The 26,680-nt window shown below is 42.8% G+C and overlaps 1 protein-coding gene across 1 annotated transcript in view; it reads right to left on the bottom strand.

Annotated features, from left to right (window-relative positions):
* The window catches only part of LOC129832780 (nuclear GTPase SLIP-GC-like), a 59,803-nt gene that overhangs the window by 19,828 nt on the left and 13,295 nt on the right, over positions 1–26,680 (bottom strand). Inside the window, exons 5-14 of the mRNA XM_055896777.1 lie at positions 24,864–24,957; positions 24,546–24,768; positions 20,657–20,884; positions 20,263–20,463; positions 16,506–16,766; positions 16,025–16,118; positions 13,961–14,082; positions 13,688–13,861; positions 5,917–6,083; positions 5,677–5,794 (exon numbers count right to left, since the gene is read on the bottom strand). Of these exons, the coding sequence (XP_055752752.1) occupies positions 5,677–5,794; positions 5,917–6,083; positions 13,688–13,861; positions 13,961–14,082; positions 16,025–16,118; positions 16,506–16,766; positions 20,263–20,463; positions 20,657–20,884; positions 24,546–24,768; positions 24,864–24,957 (1,682 nt within the window). The remainder of the gene's footprint in view (positions 1–5,676; positions 5,795–5,916; positions 6,084–13,687; positions 13,862–13,960; positions 14,083–16,024; positions 16,119–16,505; positions 16,767–20,262; positions 20,464–20,656; positions 20,885–24,545; positions 24,769–24,863; positions 24,958–26,680) is intronic.

Genomic DNA, 26,680 nt, shown 5'->3' with positions numbered 1-26,680 from the left:
TGGTCAGGACGTGACACCCATGGTGTTTATACTTGCATACTATTGTTTGCACAGATGAACGTCAGGCGTTTGGTACCTTCAGGCATTTCATCCCAAGGATGAACCAGAGGTCTTGGCTGATTCCTTTTGATTTCCCCATGATGTCAAGCAAAGAGGCTCTGAGTTTGAAGGTAGGCCTTGAAATACATCCACAGGTACACTCAAATGATGATTGACTCAAATTATGTCAATTAGCCTATCAGAATCTTCTAAAGCCATGACATCATTTTCTGGAATTTTCCAAGCTGTTTAATTGCACAGTCAACTTAGTGTATGAAAACTTCTGATCCACTGGAAGTATGATACAGTGAATAATCTGTCTGTAAACAATTGTTGGAAAAACGACTTGTCATGCACAAAGTAGATGTCCTAGCCGACTTGCCGAAACTATAGTTTGTTAGTGGTTGAAAAATTAGTTTTAATGACTCCAACCTATGTGTATGTAAACTTCCGACTTCAACTCTGTATATTGTATTCTACTGTATTTGGATCAATTGCACTCCGCCATTGCTCATCCTAATATTTATATATTTTTTTATTCCATTCTTTGACTTTTAGATTTGTATGTATTGTTGTGAATTGTTAGATACTACTGCACTGTTGGAGTTAGGAACACAAGCATTTCGCTACACCTGCAATAACATCAGCTAAATATGTGTATGTAATGTGAGGGAAATTAAAAAATACTAATGCTTGTTTACTGAAATATCTTCTTTAAGCCTAGGCATTGGGCTTGAGATTGTTAAAAAAAAACGAACTCATATAAGATAGAAAAGTGTGTGTGCGCATTAATGTAGGCCTATTCTGACTGGTTGTGTGTGCAGCATGACCCCATGATCTCTGGGCACTCAGCCAAGAATATGACAGAAACTAACTGGTTCCTTTTAGCTTAACTGTAGACAGGTCAAAGTGTTATATTCTGCACACCAGTATTAGAGCTATTGTTCTGTACTGGAGCCTGTTTCCGGGCGAAAGGTTCATGTTATTTTGTGTGTGTTTGTGACCAGTACGACCATACATCATTTGGGCCGACAGTCAAAGGCGCTTGCTTGCCCAACTTGGGGGAACCGATGGGCTACTGTTAGAGGAAATATATCTGGTTCCTGTTATTCTGGCCCTTGTGGTCCTCATTCAGTTGTGCCCCCATCACACACACATACACAGGGTCACGTGTTTTGCAGATGCTTGCATGGGGTAGCTTGACTATATAATATCATCGGATGGGGCCACAGTGTCTCCTGACCCCTCCTGTCTCAGCCTCCAGTATTTATGCTGCAGTAGTTTATGTGTCGGGGGGCTAGGGTCAGTTTGTTATATCTGGAGTACTTCTCCTGTCTTATCCAGTGTCCGGTGTGAATTTAAGTACTGTATGCTCTCTCTAATTCTCTCTTTCTTTCTCTCTCTCGGAGGACCTGAGCCCTAGGACCATGCCTCAGGACTACCTGGCATGATGACTCCTTGCTGTCCCCAGTCCACCTGGCCGTGCTGCTTCTCCTGTTTCAACTGTTCTGCCTGCGGCTATGGAACCCTGACCTGTTCACCGGATGTGCTACCTGTCCCAGACCTGCTGTTTTCAACTCTCTGGAGACCGCAGGAGCGGTAGAGATACTCTTAATGATCGGCTATGAAAAGCCAACTGACATTTACTCCTGAGGTGCTGACTTGCTGCACCCTCGACAACTACTGTGATTATTATTATTTGACCATGCTGGTCATTTATGAACATTTGAACATCTTGGCCATGTTCTGTTATAATCTCCACCCGGCACAGCCAGAAGAGGACTGGCCACCCCTCATAGCCTGGTTCCTCTCTAGGTTTCTTCCTAGGTTTTGGCCTTTCTAGGGAGTTTTTCCTAGCCACCGTGCTTCTACACCTCCATTGCTTGCTGTTTGGGGCTTTAGGCTGGGTTTCTGTACAGCATTTTGATATATCAGCTGATGTAAGAAGGGCTATATAAATACATTTGATTTTAAATTTGATAAATGATCCTGTACTCGTTTTACAGGAGGCTCTCACTCCATCTCTTCTGGGGGGTGGGGTGACCAATAAAGGTAATACCTTTTGGTTGTTGACTTTGCCTCTCCTCTTATTAGTTAAAGGTAGAATTTCAACCACAGTAACCAATAACATTTGATTTGATGCTGAAACAGGAAAAGGTCTTCCCCAAACTGTTGCCACAAAGTTGGAAGCACATAATCATCTAGAATGTCAATGTATGCTGTAGATTTCCCTTCACTGGAGCTAAGGGGCCGAGCCCGAACCATAAAAACAACCCCAGACCATTATTCCTCCACCACCAAACTTTACAGTTAGCACTATACATTGGGGCAGGTAGCTTTCTCCTGGCATCTGCCAAACCCAGACTCGTTCGTCTTACTGCCAGATGGTGAAGCGTCATCACTCCAGAGAACGATGTCCAATGGCGGCAATCTTTACACCACTCCAGCCGACACTTGTTATTGCGCATGGTGATCTTAGGCTTGTGTGCGGCTGCTCGGCCATGGATAGCCATTTCATGAAGCTCCTGACAAACAGTTATTGTGCTGAAGTTGCTTCCAGATGCAGTTTGGAACTCTGTAGTGATATTTGCAACCGAAGACAGACGATTTGTACGCGTTACGCGCTTGAGCACTCGGCGGTCCTGTTCTGTGAGCTTGTGTGGCCTACCACTTCGCACCTGAGTCGTTGTTGCTCCTTGACATTTCCACTTCACAATAACAGCACTTACAGTTGACCGGGGTAGCTCTAGCAGGGCAGACATTTGACAAACTGACTTATTGGAAAGGTGGCATCCTATGACGGTGCCACGTTGAAAGTCACTGAGCTCTTCAGTAAGATCATTCTACTGTCAATGTTTCTCGATGGAGATTGCATTGCTCTGTGCTAGCATTTTAAACACCTGTCAGCTCCGGGTGTGGCTGAAATAGCCGAATCCACTAATTTGAAGGTGTATCCACATACTTTTGTATATACAGTGGGGAGAACAAGTATTTGATACACTGCCGATTTTGCAGGTTTTCCTACTTACAAAGCATGTAGAGGTCTGTAATTTTTATCATAGGTACACTTCAACTGTGAGAGACGGAATCTAAAACAAAAATCCAGAAAATCACATTGTATGATTTTTAAGTAATTAATTTGCATTTTATTGCATGACATAAGTATTTGATCACCTACCAACCAGTAAGAATTCCGGCTCTCACAGACCTGTTAGTTTTTCTTTAAGAAGCCCTCCTGTTCTCCACTCATTACCTGTATTAACTGCACCTGTTTGAACTCGTTACCTGTATAAAAGACACCTGTCCACACACTCAATCAAACAGACTCCAACCTCTCCACAATGGCCAAGACCAGAGAGCTGTATAAGGACATCAGGGATAAAATTGTAGACATGCAACAGGCTGGGATGGGCTACAGGACAATAGGCAAGCAGCTTGGTGAGAAGGCAACAACTGTTGGCGCAATTATTAGAAAATGGAAGAAGTTCAAGATGACGGTCAATCACCCTCGGTCTGGGGCTCCATGCAAGATCTCACCTCGTGGGGCATCAATGATCATGAGGAAGGTGAGTTATCAGCCCAGAACTACACGGCAGGACCTGGTCAATGACCTGGAGAGAGCTGGAGAGAGCTGGGACCACAGTCTCAAAGAAAACCATTAGTAACACACTACACCGTCATGGATTAAAATCCTGCAGCGCACGCAAGGTCCACCTGCTCAAGCCAGCGCATGTCCAGGCCCGTCTGAAGTTTGCCAATGACCATCTGGATGATCCAGAGGAGGAATGGGAGAAGGTCATGTGGTCTGATGAGACAAAAATAGAGCTTTTTGGTCTAAACTCCACTCGCCGTGTTTGGAGGAAGAAGAAGGATGAGTACAACCCCAAGAACACCATCCCAACCGTGAAGCATGGAGGTGGAAACATCATTCTTTGGGGATGCTTTTCTGCAAAGGGTACAGGATGACTGCACCGTATTGAGGGGAGGATGGATGGGGCCATGTATCGCGAGATCTTGGCCAACAACCTCCTTCCCTCAGTAAGAGCATTGAAGATGGGTCGTGGCTGGGTCTTCCAGCATGACAACGACCCGAAACACACAGCCAGGGCAACTAAGGAGTGGCGCCGTAAGAAGCATCTCAAGGTCCTGGAGTGGCCTAGCCAGTCTCCAGACCTGAACCCAATAGAAAATCTTTGGAGGGAGCTGAAAGTCCGTATTGCCCAGCGACAGCCCCGAAACCTGAAGGATCTGGAGAAGATCTGTATGGAGGAGTGGGCCAAAATCCCTGCTGCAGTGTGTGCAAACCTGGTCAAGAACTACAGGAAACGTATGATCTCTGTAATTGCAAACAAAGGTTTCTGTACCAAATATTAAGATCTGCTTTTCTGATGTATCAAATACTTATGTCATGCAATAAAATGCAAATGAATTACTTAAAAATCATACAATGTGATTTTCTGGATTTTTGTTTTAGATTCCGTCTCTCATAGTTGAAGTGTACCCATGATAGAAATTACAGACCTCTACATGCTTTGTAAGTAGGAAAACCTGCAAAATCGGCAGTGTATCAAATACTTGTTCTCCCCACTGTATACTGTATCTGTAAAGTCTCTCAATAGATTAGTGAATTTCAACTACAGATTCACCCACAAAGACCAGGGTGGTTTTTCAATACTTCCCAATGAAGGCCCCTGATTGGTAGATAAGTAAATGTTAAAAAAATAAATCTGAATATCCCTTTGAGCATGGTGTACACCCAGTCACTACAAAGATACAGGCTTCCATCCTAAATCAGAGGAAAGGAAGGAAACTGCTCAGGGATTTCACCATGAGGCCTATGATGATTTTAAAAACATTTACAGAGATTAATGGTTGTAGTTACTCCTGTTTGCAACAAGGCACTTAAGTAATACTGCAAAAAAATGTGGCAAAGAAATTAACTTTTTGTCCTGAATGCAAAAGGTTATTTTTGGGGCAAATCCAACATAACACATCACTGAGTACCACTCTTCACATTTTCAAGCATTGTGTTGGCTGCATCATGTTATGGGTATGTTTGTCATCGAAAAGGACTAGGGAGTTTTCTAGGATAAAAAGAAACGGAGTACAACTAAGCACAGGCAAAATCCTAAAGTAAAACCTGCTTCACTCTTCTTTCCAACAGACACTGGGAGACAAATTCACCTTTCAGGAGGACAATAACCTAAAACACAAGACACTGGAGTTGCTTACCAAGATGACATTGAATGTTCCTGATTGGCCTAGTTACAGTTTTGACTTAAATCGGCTTGGAAATCTATGGCAAGTATTGAAAATGTCTTTCTAGCAAGGATCAACAACCATCTTGACAGAGCTTGAAGATTTAAAAAAATAAGAATGTGCTAATATTGTACTAATAGGTGTGCAAAGCTCATAAAGACTTACCCAAAAAGACTCACAGCTGTAATCACTGTCAAAGGTGTTTCTAACATGTATTGTCTCAGGGGGTGAGTACTTATCTAATCAAGATATATTAGTGTTTTATTTTTCATACATTTTTCATGAAAATTCACATTTTCTTCCACTTTGGCATTATTGGAATACTTCCTGAAGGCACTGTATATGTGTGTATGGGCAATTTTGTTTTGAAAAACCTACCTCTGCCTTGAGGAATGTCAGATGAAGTAACACTTCCTGGTGCTCCCCAACCAAGCTGTTTGTGTCAAGGGAGGAATTCTCAATCTGCTCCCTGATTGGGCCACGTTTGCCCTCGTTTCTGAAACACAGTATGTCCAAATCAGAAGTATGGTTACCAAATTTGATGGAATTTCATGTTGATTGAATTTCAGAGTCAATTGTTTATATATATTTTTTACTGATAATGATTAAATGACTTACGGGAAATATGTCTTAAACTCTTCATCAATGAGACTTCTCATACATGAGGCTAAACTCTCATTAAGGTTTATTTCCCTGCTTTTCTTTTTCCCTTTTGGTTTGTAAACACCGCCATTCTTGCATAAAGACTTCACTACTTTATGATATCCACTGCCTTTTTTCCCTCCCTGGGAATACATTTTTTAAATATGTTCAATGTTTTTAACAGCACAGCATTCAACATCTATAATGCATAAGAATCTATCAATAGCTGCATTTCCACTATTGTGCAATCCTATATCTGTGGGAGCCGATGCATGCTATCGGCAGAGAAATGTGAAAATCAAGAGACTCAACACACGATAATTTAATTTATATTAGGAACGTACCACTCTCCCATTTCTCTTTCTGGGAGTCCGCCAGTTTGGATAATTACATCTTGTGCATGTCACTTTTGTTTATTGTGGCTTCTTGAGTGGCTGAGGAGTCCAAGTTTTGAAATTCTGTTCTTCTGTTGGTGTTGTTGTCCCGGTTGTGCAGTAAAAACGCTTTTCTCTGGCTTCAGTTAGATGGTTGTTTATTTCCAGCTTGAAGTTGCCTATTGCTGGTTGTCTTTCAATAACTTCTTAGAGCTTGGGTCTATTTTCCTGAATTTCCGCCTGACTGACGTGTCCAAAGTAAACTGCCTGTTACTCAGGCCCAGATGCCAGGATATGCATATAATTGGTAGCATTGGATAGAAAACACTTTGAAGTTTCTAGAAAGTTAAAATAATGTCTGAGACTATAACACAATTGGTATGGCAGGGAAGATTCCAAAGAAAAACCAACCTGATTTTTTTGTTGTTGTTGAGCTCCCAGACTCTTATAATGTAAAGCAATGGGTTCTATGTAATTCCAGCTCCCAGATTGCAATTCCCATGGCTTCCACTAGATGTCATTGTTTCAGGCTTGTTTCTTCAAAAACGAGCAAGAATTTTGAGTTTTTGTACAAAGACTCCCAGTTCAAAATCAGTCTGTTGGCGCGTGCTTACGAATTTTACATTTCTATTGAACATACTTCTTTCTGTATGAAATATTATAGTTTATTTACATTTTAGGATACCTGAGGATTGACTAGAAACGTAGTTTGACTTGTTTGAACAAAGTTTAGTGGTAGCTTTTTGAACTACTTTGTCTGCATGTTGAACGAGTGGATTTCTGAAATCGATGGCGCAACCTAAACTGACATTTTGGGATATAAAGGATTTTATCTAACAAAACTAACATTCGTGTTGTAGCTGGAACCCTTGGGATTGCAAACAGAGGAAGATTTTCAAAAGTAAGTGATTTATTTAATAGCTATTTGTGATTTTATGAAGCCTGTGCTGGTTGAAAAATATGTTGATGTGGGGCGCCGTCCTCAAACAATCGCATGGTATGCTTTCGCTGTAAAGCCTATTGTAAATCGGACAATGCAGTTAGATTAACAAGAATTTATTATGATTATTTATTTGAATTGCGCGCCCTCCGATTTCTGACGGGACGCCTATCCCTAAGCACGTTTTGGGCTGGCCTGTCTTTCAATGCCCCTGCTGCAGCTCGCCAAAGAAAATATTTCTTGGGAGACGGTGTTGGGGCATCCTGATAGTGTGGCCAGTCCATCGGAGCTGTGCCTTTATGCTGTTTGTTCTCTGCATTACCTCCAGGTTGAAGACCCTGTCAAGCCACCAGATACCCATAATAGATCTCAGAGATTGTGTATGGAATGTTTCCAGCTGTTTGATGTGGGGACTGTTCAGGGTCCAAGTTTCACAGCCCTACAGCAGGGTTGTGATCACTACCATATTATATTTTTAGTTTGGTGGAAAGAGGGATGGTGTGATGGTTGAGTATCCTGTTCCTCATTCTTCCCAATGACTGGCTTGGGCAGGATTCTGTTTGTTATTTCTTGGTCGAGTGAGTTGTCCTCAGAGATGGTGCTCCCCAGGTATGTGATGTGGTCGGCATTCCAGAGCTCAGAGGCATTGACGTAGATCCGTTGAGGCACAATCGTCGTTAACATTGTATTTTTTCGTACTTCTTGTATATATTTATTATTATTTTTTCTATCTCTTTTCGATTTTCAATTCGATTATACCTTCCGGTAACCTACCTCACCCAATGTGGTACGGAATCGCTATCATTTTTTATCTTTGGAACACATCCACGAACCCCCAGTAGCTAACCAGCTACAAGCTACCAGCTACAAGCTACTTAGCCATTTTTAACCGATGCTAGCAGCTTTTACCGTTGGAACTGTGGAACACATTCAAGAACCCCCAGTAGCTAACCAGCTACAAGCTACCAGCTACAAGCTACTTAGCCATTTTTAACCGATGCTAGCAGCTTTTACTTTCGGCACAGACACCAGCCCTGTTATTAGCCTGGATATTACTCACCAATTTAACAGCATCGGACTGTCTCTCGACAACAACGCCGGATCCCTGCCGTAATCCCTGAGCCACTACTTCTGATCCTCACAGCTAGCCTGCAGCTAACGCAGCTAGCACAGCTAGTGCCACTGCTACGAAGCTAGCATCAGTTAGCAAACACAATTCTACAATCACAACCTCTCTCTCGCCATCCGGCCTGGATTCTCTGTCGACACGTCCACATCTGGTCTGCAGACGAATACCCCATCCGCTGTACCCTCAACCGGCCTCCGTCTGAGCAGACCCCCTTCGTCTGAGCAGACTCACCCCCCCGGGCTACTAACTTTAAACACCGCGTGCTAGCTTAGCGGCGACTTCCCTGCTCCATCTACGGCTGCCCCCTGGACACTATGATCACCTGGCTACATAGCTGATGCCTGCCGGACTGTCCATTAATTTACGGTACTCCATTCTGTTTACTTGTGTTTTATCTGTCGGCTCTGTGTTTTAACTCAGGCTCTGTGTGTAGTTAATCCGACCCTCTCTGCCTAGTCGTCGCCATTTTTACCTGCTGTTGCTGTGTTAGCTGACTAGCTGCTGTTATCTCACCTGTTGTTTTAGCTAGCTCTCCCAATCAAGACCTGCAATCACTTTATGCCTTACTGTATGTCTCTGCCAAATATCAATATGCCTTGTATACTGTTGTTCAGGCTAGTTATCATAATTATCATTGTTTTGGTTTGCAATGGACCCCGTAGTTCCACTCTCCGTACCTCTGATACCCCCTTCGTCCCACCTCCCACACATGCGGTGACCTCACCCATTGAGACCAGCATGTCCAGAGATACAACCTCTCTTATCATCACCCAGTGCCTGGGCTTGCCTCCGCTGTACCCGTGCCCCACCATACCCCTGTCTGCACATTATGCCCAGAATCTATTCTACCACGGCCATAAATCTGCTCCTTTTATTCCTTGTCTCCAACGCTCTAGGCGACCAGTTTTGATAGCCTTTAGCCGCACCCTCATCCTACTACTCCTCTGTTCCTCGGGTGACGTGGAGGTTAACCCAGGCCCTGCATGTCCCCAGGCACCCTCATTTGTTGACTTCTGTGATCGAAAAAGCCTTGGCCTCATGCATGTCAACATCAGAAGCCTCCTCCCTAAGTTTGTCTTACTCACCGCTTTAGCACACTCTGCCAACCCTGATGTCCTTGCCGTGTCTGAATCCTGGCTTAGGAAGGCCACCAAAAATTCTGAGATTTCCATACCCAACTATAACACTTTCCGTCAAGATAGAACTGCCAAAGGGGGAGGAGTTGCAATCTACTGCAGAGATAGCCTGCAAAGTTCTGTCATACTTTCCAGGTCTATGCCCAAACAGTTCGAACTTCTAATTTTAAAAATTAATCTCTCCAGAAATAAGTCTCTCACTGTTGCCGCCTGCTACCGACCCCCCTCAGCTCCCAGCTGTGCCCTGGACACCATCTGTGAATTGATCGCTCCCCATCTAGCTTCAGAGTTTGTTCTGTTAGGTGACCTAAACTGGGATATGCTTAACACCCCGGCAGTCCTACAATCTAAGCTAGATGCCCTCAATCTCACACAAATCATCAAGGAACCTACCAGGTACAACCCTAAATCCGTCAGCATGGGCACCCTAATAGACATTATCCTGACCAACCTGCCCTCCAAATACACCGCTGCTGTCTTCAATCAAGATCTCAGCGATCACTGCCTCATTGCCTGTATCCGCTGCGGGTCCGCGGTCAAACGGCCACCCCTCATCACTATCAAACGCTCCCTAAAACACTTCTGCGAGCAGGCCTTTCTAATCGTCCTGGCCCGGGTACCCTGGATGGATATTGACCTCATCCCGTCAGTTGAGGATGCCTGGTCATTCTTTAAAAGTTACTTCCTCACCATATTAGACAAGCATGCTCCGTTCAAAAAATGCAGAACTAAGAACAGATATAGCCCTTGGTTCACTCCAGACCTGACTGCCCTCGACCAGCACAAAAACATCCTGTGGCGAACTGCAATAGCATCGAAGAGCCCACGCGATATGCAACTGTTCGGTGAAGTCAGGAACCAATACACGCAGTCAGTCAGGAAAGCAAAGGCCAGCTTTTTCAAGCAGAAATTTGCATCCTGTAGCTCTAACTCCAAAAAGTTCTGGGATACTGTAAAGTCCATGGAGAACAAGAGCACCTCCTCCCAGCTGCCCACTGCACTGAGGCTAGGTAACACGGTCACCACCGATAAATCCGTGATGATCGAAGACTTCAACAAGCATTTCTCAATGGCTGGCCATGCCTTCCTCCTTCCTCCTGGCGACTCCAACCTTGGCCAACAGCCCCCCCCCCCCCCCCCGCTGCTACTCGCCCAAGCCTCCCCAGCTTCTCCTTTACCCAAATCCAGATAGCAGATGTTCTGAAAGAGCTGGAAAACCTGGACCCATACAAATCAGCTGGGCTTGACAATCTGGACCCCCTATTTCTGAAACTGTCCGCCGCCATTGTCGCACCCCCTATTACCAGCCTGTTCAACCTCTCCTTCGTATCATCTGAGATCCCCAAGGATTGGAAAGCTGCCGCGGTCATCCCCCTCTTCAAAGGGGGAGACACCCTGGACCCAAACTGTTACAGACCTATATCCATCCTGCCCTGCCTATCTAAGGTCTTCGAAAGCCAAGTCAACAAACAGATCACTGACCATCTCGAATCCCACCGTACCTTCTCCGCTGTGCAATCCGGTTTCCGAGCCGGTCACGGGTGCACTTCAGCCACGCTCAAGGTACTAAATGATATCATAACCGGCATCGATAAAAGACAGTACTGTGCTGCCGTCTTCATCGACCTGGCAAAGGCTTTCGACTCTGTCAATCACCATATTCTTATCGGCAGACTCAGTAGCCTCGGTTTTTCTAATGACTGCCTTGCCTGGTTCACCAACTACTTTGCAGACAGAGTTCAGTGCGTCAAATTGGAAGGCATGCTGTCCGGTCCTCTGGCAGTCTCTATGGGGGTACCACAGGGTTCAATTCTCGGGCCGACTCTTTTCTCTATATATATCAATGATGTTGCTCTTGCTGCGGGCGATTCCCTGATCCACCTCTACGCAGACGACACCATTCTGTATACTTCTGGCCCTTCTTTGGACACTGTGATAACCAACCTCCAAACGAGCTTCAATGCCATTCAACACTCCTTCCGTGGCCTCCAACTGCTCTTAAACGCTAGTAAAACCAAATGCATGCTCTTCAACCGTTCGCTGCCTGCACCCGCACGCCCGACTAGCATCACCACCCTGGACGGTTCTGACCTAGAATATGTGGACATCTATAAGTACCTAGGTGTCTGGCTAGACTGCAAACTCTCCTTCCAGACTCATATCACACATCTCCAATCCAAAATCAGATCTAGAGTCGGCTTTCTATTTCGCAACAGAGCCTCCTTCACTCACGCCGCCAAACTCACCCTAGTGAAACTGACTATCCTACCGATCCTCGACTTCGGCGATGTCATCTACAAAATGGCTTCCAATACTCTACTCAGCAAACTGGATGCAGTTTATCACAGTGCCATCCGTTTTGTTACTAAAGCACCTTATTCGACCCACCACTGCGATCTGTATGCCCTAGTCGGCTGGCCCTCGCTACATGTTCGCCGTCAGACCCACTGGCTCCAGGTCATCTACAAGGCTATGCTAGGTAAAGTGCCGCCTTATCTCAGTTCACTGGTCACGATGGCTACACCCACCCGTAGCACGCGCTCTAGCAGGTGTATCTCACTGATCATCCCTAAAGCCAAAACCTAATTTGGACGCCTTTCCTTCCAGTTCTCTGCTGCCTGCGACTGGAACGAATTGCAAAAATCTCTGAAGTTGGAGACTTTTATCTCCCTCAACAACTTTAAACATCTGCTATCCGAGCAGCTAACCGATCGCTGCAGCTGTACATAGTCCATCGGTATATAGCCCACCCAATTTACCTACCTCACCCTCCCCATACTGCTTTTATTTCCTTTTCTGCTTTTTTTGCACACCAGTATCTCTACTTGCACATGATCATCTGATGATTTACCACTCCAGTGTTAATCTGCTAAATTGTAATTATCTGATTTATTGCCTACCTCCTCATGCCTTTTGCACACATTGTATATAGATTCTCTTTTTTTCTTTTTTTCTACCATGTTATTGACTTGTTTATTGTTTACTCCATGTGTAACTCTGTGTTGTTGTCTGTTCACACTGCTATGCTTTATCTTGGCCAGGTCGCAGTTGCAAATGAGAACTTGTTCTCAACTAGCCTACCTGGTTAAATAAAGGTGAAATAAAAAAAATAAAAATAAAAACGAGGTACTTATGGACAAGATGTTCTTTTGTATTTGTCTTTGCTTGTAGCCTGCGGAGGTTGTTAGATTGAACCATCGTCCTTGTATCTGATGTAGAGGTCAATGTTGAGGTCCTTAGGGGCATTTTTGAAGATGACAGTAAAACAAAGAAAACTTATAAGAGGTTGAACAGCACTGGGCCAAAGATACATCCTTGCTTGACGCCGTTGAGGTGGGGAAGACTTCAGAGATATCACCACCACAGAAGATCTTCCATAACCACTCCTTCTTTACAGTGTCAAAAGTCTTGGTGAAGTCAATAACCATGCAGTAGAGGTCCATATGTTTAGTATTTTCTTGGTGGTAAATATCTCCCATTAATTTAGGAAACCCAGAACTGAAACCTTGCATAATTGTGTCCAATGCTTGATTAATTTCTGGGGACAGACGTGTTCCACAAGATACTAGAACAAGGAGCGGAAGCATGGTGGTAGCTCCACCCTCCTTTCTTTGCAAGTTATGGGCAAGTCTATGGGCCAAATGTCCCCTCCCCTTCCAAAATTTGAAAGATGCGGGACCATTGTGGTCCCGTGTGGCTCAGTTGGTAGAGCATGGCGCTTGCAACGCCAGGGTTGTGGGTTCATTCCCCACGGGGGGACCAGGATGAAAATGTATGAACTTTCCAATTTGTAAGTCGCTCTGGATAAGAGCGTCAGCTAAATGACTTAAAATGTAAATGTAAAATGCGAACACCTGCGAAATCATATTTTGTCCAAATGAAAAATGTGGGTTACCGGAACAAAATTCCTTGTTAGATGTTGTGTCCCACACTCTGTTGACAGATGCTGCCAATACCAGTTATGTTAGGTGTGTCTGTCCACGAGAGATTACTTTCCCATTTACTTCAATCTGAATCTATCGCACGATAATGTGAGTTACAAGAAGTAATCAAATCGCTTTTGGGGTCCTGGTTGAGTGTATTGATTTTCAGGTTCTCTGGCATAAGCACAAAATGGGTAGCAAGTATACACGTTGACTTGTTAAAACGTTTCATTTTTATAGCTTACTGGTGCTATCACTTTATTCATTAATTTCTCGCATGATTCTTCAGACTGTCGAACTCCTTCTGAGAGGCATCGTTCAAAAGTCTCATAAGCCTCATCCATAGTTTGACCAATGGACTTGATCTCATCCTTGAGCCTCTGTTCCAGAACCTGGTACACCTCTTCTTTGCTGTCTGTCTGAAATTCAAACTCAACATAATCAATATACTGTAATACACTGACTCACATGTAGGGAGTGTTAATTATGAGAAACATTTGTTCTGTTAAGTACAATACCATGTCACTGCTTTTGGCTCCTTGTATCAGAGAGAGGATCCCATAGGCTCCAGAAACATAATCTGAAGTCTTTGTACTACGATCATTGAGATTTCTGAGAAATTCCTGAAGTTTGGGTATTTCTGAAACATCAATTAAAAACAAGATTTATTTATACTTTTGGTTGTTCTCAGTGTTCTTTTGATACTTTTAATGATCCTGGATTCAAGTCTTGAGTATTTGATTTTCCTATTTCTGTTTCAGTTTGATTAACAAAATTATTAATTAAGGCCATAATTCTACTTATGCATGCAGATTTCAAGTTAGGAATCAGGATTTAGCAGTGGTAAAAAGAGACAGATATACTTTGCCTAGAAGACAAGTCTCCTTACAATAAAGTTAAATGTTTCAGAGGACATGAGGATAGCTTATCATGCTGTATGTATACACACTACCCACAATATTTGATAGAAAACAACAACCTGCATTATTGACTATCATATTGTCCAGGCTACACTTGGGTGGAGCCTGGGATTGTTCTTGACTAGGACTTATTGCATGTTTCAATTTAACAGATACTACAGGTCATGTTGAAATAGATATTGTGCTTGGGTGATGTTTGTTGCTATGTAAAGCAGTTTACATTGCAATACACACAAATAAAAAAATAAAAAGTATAGGCATATGAATACAGGACACAATTAGATGTAATCTGTCTCTCCACGCTTAGAAAAAAGGGTTACAAAACTGTTATTTGTGGAGGGATAGGGGTCTTCAAAGAACCGTTTGATCAGTAGAACCCTTTTTGGAAGACAATCGTTCTTTGTAAGTCAAAGTGTTCTACCTTGAACATTTAACATCCTAAGAACCGTTTTTGGAAGAAAGGGTTCTTAGATAATTCTTTGGAAGACAAAAGGATTCTTTGGAAGGCAAGAAGGGTTCTACATAGAACCATATATAATATTTCCCAGCATGCTCTATTGCAGGGAGATTTTCAGAATTGTTTGTTTTACTGTAATATCTGGTTTTCTTTGCATGTACATTGATTGGTTGATAAATTGTATGCTACACAAAGTTAAATAACATACTGTTTTCTAAACTTATCCAATCTGTTGGATTTATTGCACCCATTACTGAGATGGTTGCTCCAGTTTAGATGATAGATGGAGTCTCAATTTTAGATTTTCTCTACCCTGGCAGTCATTCTGAATGCAAGTTGCGGGTGATTAGCAATTCCATTTGTTGGAATATCCTGACTATGGAATTACACATTACTTTGCAAGCCAGCATAATGTGACTTGAAGGCCTGATGTGGCCTGTAAACAAGGATATTCCTAACACCACTGTGTTAGGGTATAACTAGGCCCTCAAAGAAAGGCTTTATGATATTTGTAATGTATTGTCAAAAATAATACAATTTTAAAGGCTAATAAGGCAGGTGGAACTATTCATAGAGGGTTCTAGCAAAAACCCTTCATGGATGATTCTAGGCAGAACCCATCATAGAGGATTCTAGGTAGATTCATATACAGTGGTTCTTTGAAGAACACTACATAGAGGACCAGAAAGAGTTCCCCTGTGGAGACAAATCGAAGAACCCTGAATAGTTCTACTTAGCACGTTTTCTCCACAATTTCGATCTTGTCTCATCGCTAACCACTCCCCAACGGGCTCGGGAGGCAAAGATCGAGTCATGCATCCTCTGAAACATGACCCGCCAAACCGCGCTTCTTAACACCCGCTCGCTTGACCTGGAAGCCAGCCACACCAATGTGTAGGAGGAAACACCGTTCAACTGACGAGGTCAGCCTGCAGGTACCCGGACCAACACAAGGAGTCACTATAGCGCGATGAGCCAAGTAAAGCCCCTCCAGCTAAACCCTCCCCTAACCTGGACAACGCAGGGCCAATTGTGCGTCGCCCTATGGGACTCCCAAAAACAGCCGGTTGTGATACAGCCCAGATCGAACCTGGGTCTGTAGTGATGCATGCTAGCACTGGGATGCAGTGCCTTAGACCCCTGCGCCACTCGGGAGGCCCTGCAACTTTTTCTAAGAGGGTATGTCGTAGGTTCAGTTATCGTACCTGTCTCTTCTTGATGCAAATGCTTTTCCTTTTGATATTCCTTGGAACTCACAGTAAACACCTGAAGGAAATCCTTTCCCCCACTGAAGTGTTTCTGAAAGGTGTTAATGAAACAATGACAGCCAATTCAATTAAGTCCAAACACTGACATTTTGCAAGGTCTAAAAATGAATAGGCAAGTAGTTGTGCTTCAACTAATTTAAAGTAATCAAATATATATTTGAAGATTTTGAAGAATATGACTGATAAATTCCAGATTAGAATAACTGTTTAACCTTTTAATAAATAAAAATACATACCCATTACTCAATTGTTTGTTTTGTATATTAGACAACAAAAATGTCTGATGAAAAAGTTTATGGCACAATGTAAACTTGCGCTCAAGGAATTCCATGAAATTGCTAAATATTCACCACTACAACACACAGTATTAGCATGTTGACAAGTCACAAAAGATTCCTTTATGTCAGTTGGGACTTACCTTGACTTCTTTTTGTTTGTTGAATTTGTCCCTCACTTGCCTCTTGGTTGTTTCATTTCTGCGCAAAATAGAGGTACGTGCATTTGCCTTTTGATTTTCCTCAATGTCGTCTGTCTTGGTGCAGATGAAACTGATGCTTCGACATTCTCCACCAGGCCCGATGAGGCTAACGGTGCTGTCTAAAATCTCCCATGATTCCTTTTCTGAACATGCTCGTGCAATGTCGCTTACAATCCACACAGCAGAGCAGTTTCCAACAAACTGAAGAAGTGTAACATTAACTTAAAACATCCCAACATTAATGGTGCAATATACGGAATATATTATTCATAGCATACATAGCTTTCCTAGGTCTGCTGTACATACATAGCCGCGGGAAGTAGGGATGCTGAAGGTGCTGCAGCATAGACATCTGTAGCGCAGGCAAAACAATTTTTTCAGCACCTTTGCTTTGGCAAAAAAGTAGTTGTATAATTAAGAACAGTATCTTGCAGGATTATAGTTGGAATTGTAAGAGTTCTTGCTATTTCCCTTTCTCTGCAACTGTCATTCTAAACCCTATCTTCAAATATTTATATTAAATAACATGGAAATATTTGATCAAATAACATGGAAAACAACCGCTTTTTATGCAGCTTTAATTTACCATCCTTACAAACCACTTAATGTAAATGTGCATTATTGTATTAAGCAGAGGCTGGTCAACTAGGTTTGTACCTGTAGACTTTCCGTCACCATGAAGAAAAACAATGACCAATACAGTAATTGAGTACATTGAGACATCAAGAGGTTTGTGATGATGTGATGTGTTGATGTTGCTCAGTTGGTAGAGCATGGTGATTACACTGCTAGGGTTGTGGATTTGATTCCCACAGGGGATCAGTATGAAAATGTATGCACTCACTACTGAAAGTTGCTCTGTATAAGAGTGTCTACTAAATTGGGAAAGGAATGAATAGACCATTTCAGTTTTCACATAGAAATAAGTTGAATTTGCAAAGTATTTCCAGAAAACTGGAAAACATACTGTAGGTTATATTAAGCAAGTATTTGTATATTCCAGAAGTATTATCAGATTAACTGTTTTGTTATCAAATTCTGTTAAACACTCAAATACACTTTTACATTTTCTTCTTAAAGTAGTGCACTGGGCCTTTACTAGTCCTGTATGAGGGACCGATATAGACGTCTTCAGCGCGGGCGATTTCTTTTCTTCTGCATACCAAACTACTTCCCGTAGCTATGACTATATACAGTGCATTCAGAAAGTATTCAGACCCATTGACTTTTCCCACATCTTGTTAAGTTACAGCCTTGTTCTAATATGGATTCAATTGTTTCCGCCCACCCCTTCATCATTCTACATACAATACCCCATAATGGCTAAACAGGCTTTTAGATTTTTTTGCAAATTTATAAAAATCTAAAAACTGAAATATCACATTTACGTAAGTATTCAGACCGTTTACTCAGTACTTTGTGAAGAACCTTTGCCAGCGATTACAGCCTCGAGACTTCTTGGGTATGAGGCGGCAGGGTAGCATAGTGGTTAAAGCGTTCGACTAGTGACCGAAAGGTTGCAAGATCGAATCCCCGAGCTGACAAGGTAAAAATCTGTTGTTCTGCCCCTGAACAAGGCAGTTAACCCACTGTTCCTAGGCCGTCACTGAAAATAAGAATTTGTTCTTAACTGACTTGCCTAGTTAAATACAGGTTAAATAAAATGACGCTACACGCTTGGCACAGCTGTGTTTGGGGAGTTTCTCCCATTCTTATCTGCATCAGGCTCTGTCAGGTACGGCCCAGTACATCACTGGGGCCAACTTCCTGCCATCCAGGACCTCTATACCAGGCGGTGTCAGGAGGAAGGCCCTAAAAATTGTCAAAGACTCCATCCACCCTAGTCATAGACTGTTTTCTCTGCTACCGCGCGGTGTCGGAGCGTCAAGTCTAGGTCTTAACAGCTTCTACCCCCAAGCCATAAGACTCCTGAACAGCTAATCAAACGGCTACCTGGACTATTTGCATTGCCCCCCGCTGCTGCTGTCTGTTTATTATCAATGCATAGTCACTTTACCTCTACCTACACGTACACATTACCTCAAATACCTTGACTAACCTGTGCCCCCGCACATTGACTCTGTACCGGTACCCCCTGGATATAGCCTCGCTACTGTTATTTCACTGCTGCTCTGTAATTATTTGCTATATGTTTTTTTACTTATCTATTATTTATACTTAACACTTACTTTTCTTAAAACTGCATTGTTGGTTAAGGGCTTGTAAGTAAGCATTTCACTCTAAGGTTGTATTCGGCGCATGTAACAAATACAGATGATTTGATTTGGATTGGGAGCATCGCTGCACAGCTATTTTCAGGCCTCTCCACAGATGTTTGATTGAGTTCATGTCCGGGCTCTGGTTGGGCCACTCAAGGACATTTAGAGACTTGTCCCGAAGCTACTCCTGCTCTGTCTTGGCTGTGTACTTAGGGTCGTTGTCCTGTTGGAAGATGAACCTTCGCTGCAGTCTGAGGAGGTTTTCATCAAGGATCTCGTTGTACTTTACTCTGTTCATCTTTCCCTCGATCCTGACTAGTCTCCCAGTCTCTGCCCTTGAAAAACATTCCCACAGCATGATGCTGCCACCACCGTGGTTCATCGTAGGGCCAGAGTTCAATCTTGGTTGATTCAATCCTGACATTCAGGCCAGAGTTCAATCTTGGTTTCATCAGACCAGAGAGTCCTTCGAGAGTCTGAGAGTCCTTTAGGTGCCTCTTGACAAGCGGGCTGTCATGTGCCTTTTATTGAGGAGTCGCTTCCTTCTACCATAAAGTCTACTTAAAGGCCTACCATAAAGGCCTGATTGGTGGAGTGCTGCAGAGATGGTTGTCCTTCGGGAAGGTTCTCCCATCTCCACAGAGGAACTCTGGAGCTCTGTTAGTGTGACCATCGGGTTCTTGGTCACCTCCCTGACCAAGGCCCTTCTCCCCCGATTGCTCAGTTTGGCCGGGCAGCCAGCTCTAGGAAGAGTCTTGGTGGTTCTAAACTTCTTCCATTTAAGGATGATGGAGGCCACTGTGTTCTGGGGGGCGTTCAATGCTGCGGAAATGTTTTGGTACCTTTCCCCAGATCTGTGACACAATCCTGTCTCGGAGCTCTACAGACAATTCCTTCGATCTCATAACTTGATTTTTGGTCTGACATGCACTGTCAACTGCAGGATCATATATAGACAGGTGTGTGCCTTTCCAAAGCATGTCCAATCAATTGAATTTACCAGGTGGACTACCATCAAGTTGTAGAAACATCTCAAGGATGATCGATGTAAAAAGGATACACCTGAGCTCAATTTCGAGTCTCATATCAAAGGGTCTTTATACTTATGTAAAAAAAGCAATTTCTGTTTTTTTAATACATTTGCAAAAATGTCTACAAACCTGTTTTCACTTTGTCATTATGGGGTATTGTGTTTATATTGATGCAGATTTAATTAATTTTAGAATAAGGCTGTAACTTAACAAAATATGGTAAAAGGGAAGGGGCCTGAATACTTTCCAAATGCACTGTATTATGTATTTATTCATCAATTGTACATTAATATAAATAAACTAAAATACATAGATATAGCTAGCCATTTGGCCCTGCACCTATGATGTTGATCCCTATGACGTTAAACTAACATCAATTAGAAGTTGCAGGAATACAATTCTAAGCAGAACATGGCATAATCATCAATAAGAATTGTAAATAATTACCAATTTCCACATCTCATCTCTGCTCTTGTTGCAGTCTCCATTGCCTGGAAGATCAACCAGCACAACATGCTCCAGCAGGTCTTTGGAGTTTGGCACCTTGATGGTTATACACTTCACAAGCGGCCAATACTGTCTTTTAAATGTATCACTCTGTGTGTCACTCCGTGTGTAACAGGTTATCTTTTCAGAGAGTTCTTCTGCCTGCAATTGTAAAAAAGCATCATTATATGCATTGATTAAAAAACATATATAATCTTAAAATAACACTTTGAGGAAGATCAAAGAACCTAACAGATGTAATAAGTTGTAATCAGACCTGGTTGCTGACCAAAAATGTTTTTTTCACAAAAGCACACAATCTTCACAGAAGTGAACTAGCATGACAGTAACTTACTGTGTCACATAGAAATATTTTCTTCACTGATAAACGAAACTCTGGAATTTCTCTGAAGTGCATTCTGTCCATTAATTCTTCTAAGGTTGCCCCACGTCCATCTTTTCCATACAAAGCTGATATCTTTTCATCATCGTCATCATCATCATCATCCCTTTCCTGGTCTTCATCATTTCCATCCTCATAAGATCTGTCTCTGAAGATGGACGATAGCTCCTCTTTCCATTCCTAATAAAAAGGTAAAGCCATAACAAATGTGTAATACATACTGTATCTCTATTTGGCAGCTAAGTGTTATGAAACCCACCTAACCAGCCTACTTCTAACGCTACACTAGCGATGCAATGTCTAGGGGTCCAAGGCCATATGGAATTGTATTAATATGGTCATACCATGGATCATTTACAAATCAAATCAGTTGGGCTAGACCATGGGTGTCAAACTCTGGCCCGCGGGCCAAATTTGGCCCGCGGGGTAATTATATTTGGCCCGCGAGACAATACCAAATTACTACTAGAGCTGGCCCGCCGGTATTATACAGCGCATTCACCGCTAATACTACGAATCCCATAATGCTCTGCTGTTGTTTTCGCGCGCCAATCAGGACAGGACCCAGAAACGCCCTCTCCTCTGTGACAGTAGTCATAGCAACATAGACGCTACAACTGTCAGCGCGCTATCCCTTCCCAAAAATGGCGAAAAGAAAGGCAGAAAACAGGAGCTTTCTGGGCAAGTGGGAGGCAGAATATCTGTTTACATATGTAAAAGACAAACCTGTTTGTCTTGTTTGTGGAGTCAACGTGGCTGTAAGTAAGGAGTAGAACATTAGACGACACTATGAAACGAAACACCATGACAAATACAAGGACCTGGACATGACTCAAAGGAGCCAGAAAGTAGAGGAGATGAAAAGAAGTTTGGTTTCACAACAGAATATGTTCAAAAAAGCCACATCACAAAGTGAGGCTGCTGTAAAGGCTAGTTATATAGTGGCAGCAGAGATCGCAAAATCAGCCCGGCCCTTTAATGAGGGAGAGTTCGTGAAAAAGATTAGATCAGTGTGCAATAATTAACGTTTTCTTTGTGCACTTTTTCTTGCTACAAGGCATGGGCTTGAATGGTTGATTATTAGCCAGTGGAAAAAGTTTTAAAAAGTTTATTTTGGTATTTAAATCAGAAGGCTGCAAATAGAAAAGAGGCATACGATTTTTATTTAAATTTTATTTATTTAATAAATGAATGCCATTGATGTGTTTTTTCATTTGAAATTCGATTTTGCATGTCTCCACTATTAAATTATATATTGTATGGAAATAAGCGATGCTTGTTCCATATTCAATGTTAAAGCAAAACTTGTTTGGGTCCATATTAAAAGGTTCATTTGTTCAATGTTGGCCCGCGACTTTGTTCAGGTTTTACATTTTGGCCCACTGGGTATTTGAGTTTGACACCCCTGGGCTAGACAATCTGGACCCTCTTTCTAAAATGTTCCGCCGCCATTGTTGCAACCGCTATTACTAGTCTGTTCAACCTCTCTTTCGTATCGTCCGAGATTCCTAAAGATTGGAAAGCTGCCGCGGTCATCCCCATCTTCAAAGGGGGTGACACTCCAGACTCAAACTGTTACAGACCTATATCCATTCTGCTCTGCCTTTCTAAAGTTTTCGAAAGCCAAGTTAACAAACAGATCACTGACCATTTCGAATCCCACCGTACTTTCTCCGCTGTGCAATCCGGTTTCCGAACTGGTCACAGGTGCACCTCAGCTACGCTCAAGGTACTAAACGATATCATAACCGCCATTGATGAAAGACAGTACTGTGCAGCCGTCTTCATCGACCTGGCCAAGGCTTAGACTCTGTCCATCACTGTATTCTTATCGGTAGACTCAACAGCCTTGGTTTCTCTAATGACTGCCTCGCCTGGTTCACCAAGTACTTCTCCAGGGTTCAATTCTCGGGCCGACTCTTTTCTCTGTATATATCAACGATGTCGCTCTTGTTGCAGGTGACTTTAGACAAGCAGGGCAGGATGTAATAGTTTGGTTCTAGAGTGTCTCCCCCTTTGAAGAGAAGGATGACCACGTCCACTTTCCAATCTTTAGGAATCTCAGACGTTCCGAAAGAGAGATTGAACAGAATAGTAATAGAGGTTGCAACAATGCGGCGGACAATTTTAGGAAGAGAGGGTCCAGATAGTCTAGCCCAGCTGATTTGTAGGGATCCAGATTTTGCAGCTCTTTCAGAACATCAGCTGTCTGGATTTGGGTGAAGGAGAAGCAGGGGCCAGTTGCTGCGGGGCGTGCAGAGCTGTCGGCCGGGGTAGGGGTAGCTAGGTGGAAAGCATGGCCAGCCGTAGAGAAATGCTTATTGAAATTCTCGATTATCGTGGATTTATCAGTGGTGACAGTGTTTCCTAGTCTCAGTGCAGTTTGCAGCTGGGAGGAGGTACTCTTATTCTCCATGGACTTTACAGTGTCACAAAACTTTTTGGAATTAGTGCTGCAGGATGCAAATTTCTGTTTGAAAAAGCTAGCTTTTGCTTTCCTAACTGACTCTGTGTATTGGTTCCCGACTTCCCTGAAAAGTTGCATATCGCAGGGACTATTTGAAGCTAGTGCAGTACGCCACAAGGTGTTTTTGTGCTGGTCAAGGGCAGTCAAGTCTGGAGTGAACCAAAGGCTATATCTGTTCTTAGTTCTACATTTTTTGAAAGGGGCATGCTTATTTAAGATGGCGAGGAAAGCACTTTTAAAAAACAACCAGGCACCCTCTACTGACGGGATGAGGTCAATATCCTTCCAGCATACCCGGGCCAGGTCGATTAGAAAGGCCTGCTCGCAGAAGTATTTTAGGGAGCGTTTGACAGTGATGAGGGGTGATCGTTTAATTGCGGACCCATAACGGACACAGGCAATGAGGCAGTGATTGCTGAGATCCTGGTTGAAAACAGCAGAGGTGTATTTAGAGGGCAAGTTGGTCAGGATGATATCTATGAGTGTGCCCATGTTTACGGATTTGGGTTGTACCTGGTAGGTTCCTTGATAATTTGTGTGAGATTGAGGGCTTATAGCTTAGATTGTAGGATGGCCAGGGTGTTGAGCATATCCCAATTTAGGTCACCTAGCAGTACGAACTCTGACAATAGATGGGGGGAAATCAATTGATTGGATTGTTGGCTGCATTGTGTCTGCACTGTGTCCGGATCTCACTTTTCCCTCCAATTTAAGACATCCTCATGACTGTATGGGCAGAGCAACCCATTGGATATGGTCACGCCCTGACTTTAGAGATCCTTAATTCTCTTTTTGGTTAGGTCAGGGTGTGACTAGGGTGGGCAATCTATGTTTTCTATTTCTTTGTTAGCCTGGTATGGTTCCCAATCAGAGGCAGCTGTCTATCGTTGTCTCTGATTGGGGATCATATTTAGGCAGCCTTTTCCCACCTGTTTGTGGGATCTTGTTTTTGTGTAGTGCCTGTGAGCACTCCAGACGCCATGTTTCGTTTGCTGTTTATTGTTTTGTTGGTGAGTTTCATTTAAATAAACATGTGGAACTCTATGTACGCTGCGCCTTGGTCCGCTCATTCTAACGATCGTGACAGATATGCCCTTAAATATTTTGATGTGGATCCTGGAATAAATATTTAAGAGTACCAGCTCTTCTAGCGAGAACCCCCTCCCCCCAAATCTGTGCCATGATGTACATTGTATTGTTGTTTCTTATATTGTTGATTCTTTTTTTAAATTAATGCAAGGTGTCAATTGGGTCAATGACAGACCTCGATTCAGATATTAGTTTTTGATGTTTCAAAAAAGGATTTTAATTCATTGTACTATTCCTCATGACACCACTTCCAAAACAGTGTGAGATGTAAACAGATGCTATTACCTCCTCTGTCATGAACTCAATCTCTGCGATGTATTTTGAGTCCGAGTCTGTCATATTGGTCTCCACCTGAATCATGACCGAGGTGCACGCCCCTTGGTTTCCAGAGGGCAGCAGTTTCTGCTCACCCAAGATGGTGTTAATCAAGAAGCTCTTACCAGCTCCAGTCTTCCCAAAAACACCCACTATCTCTTTTTTGTCTTTCTCCAAAGTTTGGATTTTACCTCTGTTAGAAATGAAAGACGGAAACAATTAAAGCAATTTAGTGGCCTGTATGCATCTCTCTTCGTGTGTTTTCTCTCCACATTTAAAAATGCTTACCTGAGGAAGTCAATGAGTTTTGTAGAAGGCAGATCATCAAGTTTGCTTTTGACACGTTGCATGATCTTCTTCACCTCTGTCTTGGTTTCAATTTCTGGCAGAGTTAAACACAGGTCACCAACCAGCTATAATGCACAGTGGCGTTCAGATCGGCTATATCATAAACTGAGAACATTTTGCTGTTTACTGATGTTAGAAAAATTCACAGCATATGTTGAGTTAAATGAGTATTTACTACTGTTATAGAGATGGCTACAAGAGCAGAACACTGGACTTAATAACATCACTTTGGAGGTCTGAAAACATCTGAAAAACTTTGATTTTGTAGTGAACTGTAATTGTAGCTTCTCCAACTGTGCAACCTGTAAACAGTGAACAGTGAACTGAACAGTCATGTACGTTTGTAGGATTCTCAATTAGTAATTTCTACAATAAATTATCTTAAATGGTTTCGAATTAAAATAATTTTTAGCCCTTTACACTTGTACCAGGTCTTGAGTTAAAGGAGTACTCCACTGGATTGAAAATAAGTGATAAGTGCCTAAATTGTAACGCAGTGGCTGTACAGTAACATGCTGAGGTCAGAGGTCAGGGTCTCCACTTCACAGCTCTGTAGGGGTTTAGACTGACAGACATTCTGAACTTGAACACTGCGCGGGACAAGAAGTTGCCCCCATCCTTCCACTAATTGGGAAACTTTTGCAAAACAAAATTGTTGTCTGAGTGAGGAAAATACTGTAAATGAAGAGAACAATGTTTTTTGAAAGATGAGACGTTGAGGATGATCTTAAATAACGCTTTGATATCATCCAAGCAAGCCAAACATCCGTCCAAATGTGTCCAAATGTGCACTTCACATTCTTAATGTATATCATAAACCTCATGTAATATAGAGTGTCAAGGTTAATGATAATATGTTTGATGTACAGTTACAAGAGTACATGGTATCAAATGTCGACCGCATTATCTACCAAGGGAATTCTCTTCAATCATAATCACAGCCGTATATATTCCCCCCCAAGCAGACACATCGATGGCCCTGAACGAACTTTATCTGACTCTTTGTAAACTGGAAACCACACACCCTGAGGCTGCATTCATCGTAGCTGGGGATTTTAACAAGGCTAATCTAAAAACAAAACTCCCTAAATTCTATCAGCATATCGATTGTGCTACCAGGGCTGGAAAAACACTAGACCATTGTTATACTAATTTCCGCGACGCTTATAAGGCCCTCCCCCGCCCCCCTTTCGGAAAAGCTGACCACGACTCCATTTTGTTGATTCCAGCCTACAAACAGAAACTCAAACAACAAGCTCCCGCGCTCAGGTCTGTTCAACGCTGGTCCGACCAATCTGAATCCACGCTTCAAGACTGCTTCGATCACGCGGATTGGAATATGTTCCGCATCGCGTCCAACAACAATATTGACGAATATGCTGATTCGGTGAGCGAGTTCATTAGGAAGTGCATTGACGATGTCGTACCCACAGCAACGATAAAAACATTCCCAAACCAGAAACCGTGGATTGACGGCAGCATTCGCATGAAACTGAAAGCGCGAACCACTGCTTTTAACCAGGGCAAGGTGACCGGAAGCATGACCGAATACAAACAGTGTAGCTATTCTCTCCGCAAGGCAATCAAACAGGCTAAGTCTCAGTACAGAGACAAAATCGAGTCGCAATTCAACAGCTCAGACACAAGAGGTATGTGGCAGGGTCTACAGTCAATCACGGATTACAAAAAGAAAACCAGCCCCGTCGCGGACCAGGATGTCTTGCTCCCAGACAGGCTAAACAACTTTTTTGCCCGCT

This window comes from Salvelinus fontinalis, chromosome 34, assembly GCF_029448725.1.
Source record: "Salvelinus fontinalis isolate EN_2023a chromosome 34, ASM2944872v1, whole genome shotgun sequence".
Classification (NCBI taxonomy): domain Eukaryota; kingdom Metazoa; phylum Chordata; class Actinopteri; order Salmoniformes; family Salmonidae; genus Salvelinus; species Salvelinus fontinalis.
The sequence above is the reverse complement of the archived record's forward strand: the minus strand, read 5'-3'. Positions and strand labels throughout refer to the sequence as shown.